Genomic DNA, 3,320 nt, shown 5'->3' on the forward strand with positions numbered 1-3,320 from the left:
CCAACAGGGGGGTACGGATCAATCTTACTCACGACCAGCTCACGCTCAACCAGACATGACTAACGATGATTAAGCGAACTTGCAAACTCCTTTAAACGGAGCACCCAAGGACGGCTTGAACACTCCCGCAGCAGATGTTTCCGCGGCCGACGCACCTACCAACGCCACGTCGAGTTCAAGAAGCTGCTTTCCGCCTACGAAAAGAGATCGGAAGAGCAGGATAAACTTGTGGGAACCCTAACCAAATAGGTTCAAACCTTAACGGAAAGATCACGCGCAGTCCTCCCTTGCGGAGCTACGAAACTCCGCGGTAGGAGACTCGAGTTCGCGACCCCACACGATAGGCCTGGAACTTCGTAGGAACGTCCTTCCGGACAAAACCCTAGAGAAACATCCTCTGTCGCAAAAAGCGACTCGGAAAAACCTCTGCCGTCCGAAAAGGACACTGATGCGGATGAAGTTGAGCGTATCGACTTGGATCTCAGCGACGACTCCGACGAAGACGCCGAAGTCCATCCAAGGAGAACCCGCAGCCGTTCGGCTCGCCGCGAAAGGCAAACCGAGATTACTCGCTGCGAACAGGAGGAACTTGCCGAAAGACAAACCGAGATTACTCGCCGCGAACGCCGACAAGCTCGGAAAACCGCCGGAGAGGATCCCGACATACGAGATCTCCGCGTTTACATCACCAAGCCTGCCGCGGAAGTAAGGGCCGTGAAATCGCAGATCCACCACGCCACGAGTGCTGCCCCAGAAATCGACAGGCTGCTCGAGGTGGCCCGAAAAACGCCCTTCACCGCGCGGATCTCCGAGACAAAGGCGCATCTCCAGGCGTTCCATATCACTATGGGAAGAGCCAGGCTTAGGGAAAGCGAGAAAGACGCTGGTTACTGTCGCATGTTTGTCGAAAATCTCGAAGGTGCAGCACTCGAATGGTTCTCTCGGTTGAAGCAAAACTCCATCGGAAGCTTTCGCCAACTCGCATCGGAATTCCTCCTCAAATACTCTATGTTCATCGATAGAGAAACTTCCAATGTTAATCTCTAGAGCTTAACCCAGGAAGAGGGCGAGTCCCTCCGAGAGTTCATAAGCCGTTTCAACTGATCATGGCGAAGGTCAGCGGAATCAGCAACAAAGTCGCCATCGACGCGCTCAGGAAGATGCTCTGGTACAAGTCGAAGTTCAGAAAGTGGATAACGCTCGAAAAACCTGACACAATCCAGGACGCCCTTCACAAAGCCTTGGATTACGTAATGATCGAAGAAGAGACGAAAGTCCTGTCGCAAAAACATAAGCTGGCAAGGAATCTTCGAAAGACATGGATCCGAAGTCAAAGAAGAAAACTTCTCGTAACGACAAGTACGTCCATCACGAGGGGGAAGAACTCCAAGGCGCGCACAACTACGCGGTCAATACAGAGTAGGGCAGAACTTCGGGAAATACGTGGAACCGTAACCAGAGTTACGACAAAAACGTCTACTGCGAGTTCCATCTGACCGAAGGTCACTCGACGGCTAACTGCAAAGTCGTAGGAGCAAGGCTTGCCGCAAAGCTGCTTGCTGGAGAACTCTCTGGAGTAACCAGCGTCAAGGATTTAATCCTCGACTCCGACCGTCCGCCAAAAACCAATAAGAATCCTCCCGCGGAAAACTCGTCACCGAGAAATCAGGCCGGAGAAAAACGCGAGAGAAGACCGGACGATAGGGGGAATGATAACTCCCGCAGGAGGGTGAACATGATCATGGGAGGATCCCAGTACTCCAAGGACTCGGTCTCGGCCATCAAAGCCTACCAACGGAAAGCTGAGTCAACTGCGAATTATCCCCCACGGTCTCCTCCTCGAGACGGGCATAACGCCTCGATCACGTTCACGGAAGAAGAGGCTTGCGGAATCGACCAGCCTCACTGCGACCCCTTGATCATTGATCTCGTAATAAGAGATCTCAAAGTAGCAAGAATACTTATCGACACCGGAAGCACGGTAAACCTAATCTTCCGCGATACCCTAAATAGGATGGGCTTTGAACTCGGAGAAGTTACTCCGGTACCAAAACCGCTCACGAGTTTCTCCGGACAAACGTCCATGACCCTGGGATCCATCCAACTACTCGTCATAGCAAAAAACATCACCAAGATAGTTGACTTCGCGGTGGTAGATAGCCCGGCTATTTACAACGCGATTATGGGAACACCATGGCTAAACGCCATGAAGGCCGTTCTCTCGACTTATCACTTGGGCGTCAAATTCCCAACCAGGACTGGAGTCGCCGCAATCTGGGGTTGTCAAAAACAGTCGCGACTTTGTTTCCTAGTGGAGCATAAGTTAAGGCAGATAACGACTACCTCCACGGTTAAACGCAAGCGAACCCGACCTTCCGCCGAAGATGCCCCGACAAAGGGCACAGCGACACCTTCTGCAGAAGCAGATTCGGAGATCGGAACGGTCCCCGACTCCAAAGATAACGTCACAACTCAACGGGAAGAGAAAAATCTCGAGGAAAGTCGACCCCGCGACTAAAGCGGTCGACGAAAAACTAGCCGACGAGTAAACACACTCACGGCACAAACAAAACTACGAGATGGCTTGATACTCAAAAGAGGTACGTAGGCAGCCCGTCGAAACCCGACGAGTTCAGCTATTCCCCTCGCCAAAAAGGGGGGGGGAGTGGGTGCGTATACTCGTATACTCCCACAAGACAAAAAAAAATTACCCACACTTGTATTCGAAATTTTCGAAACTTTTTCAATAAAATTCTTTTTCTCAATCTATCGATTCTTAAACATTCCAGAAAACGAAAAACGTATCCTCAAGAAAATGTGAGACGTCGCAGTTTTACTGAAGATATTTAGTTCGTATCATCCGTCAAAATAGTCCATCCGCGACTTTAAACATTTAATTAAAATAGTCTGCCCGCGACTTTAAAACAACCATTAAAATAGTCCCTCCGCGACTTTAAAAACGAAAACAAACCCGTCGATTGGCCCCGACGGGCAAATAAAGAAACGTTTCACTTAAACAAATTCGTAGTCAGATCTTTTCACGAGATCCTCTTACATCCGACCAGGATACCATTGCGCGCAATACAAGAAAATCAAAATTTTGTCTAGCACTTCGTAAAGAAAGTCGCTGGGTTCGTACCCAGACAAATTGTATAAGCCGATAACATTTCGCGGATTTTAAAACGGTACGAATCAGGTCAAAATCACAAACAGGCAAAACGGAAGCCGATCAGTCATCTCATAGCCTTGAAGCTGAGATTAGACCAGGTCTTTCCCTAAGCCCAGTCTTGCTGGCACTTAACATCTCACGGACATAGTAT

General features: G+C 49.8%; 1 protein-coding gene across 1 annotated transcript; it reads left to right on the forward strand.

Moving 5' to 3' along the window:
* The first annotated feature begins 1,106 nt into the window (after positions 1 to 1,106).
* On the forward strand, positions 1,107 to 2,518 carry LOC130500664 (uncharacterized). The gene is made up of 2 exons (XM_056995599.1): positions 1,107 to 1,349; positions 1,460 to 2,518. Exons 1-2 carry the CDS (start codon positions 1,107 to 1,109, stop codon positions 2,516 to 2,518), a joined length of 1,302 nt encoding a protein of 433 aa, XP_056851579.1.
* Positions 2,519 to 3,320: the final 802 nt, after the last annotated feature.

Source organism: Raphanus sativus, unplaced genomic scaffold (assembly GCF_000801105.2).
Source record: "Raphanus sativus cultivar WK10039 unplaced genomic scaffold, ASM80110v3 Scaffold0009, whole genome shotgun sequence".
In the NCBI taxonomy this organism is placed as follows: Eukaryota; Viridiplantae; Streptophyta; class Magnoliopsida; order Brassicales; family Brassicaceae; genus Raphanus; species Raphanus sativus.

Coding starts and splice junctions, on each gene's coding strand:
- LOC130500664 (XM_056995599.1), top strand. CDS start 1,107: ATGGCGAAGGTCAGCGGAATCAGCAACAAAGTCGCCATCGACGCGCTC. Junction 1,350..1,459: donor GTCAAAGAAGAAAACTTCTC/GTAACGACAAGT, acceptor AACCGTAACCAG/AGTTACGACAAAAACGTCTA.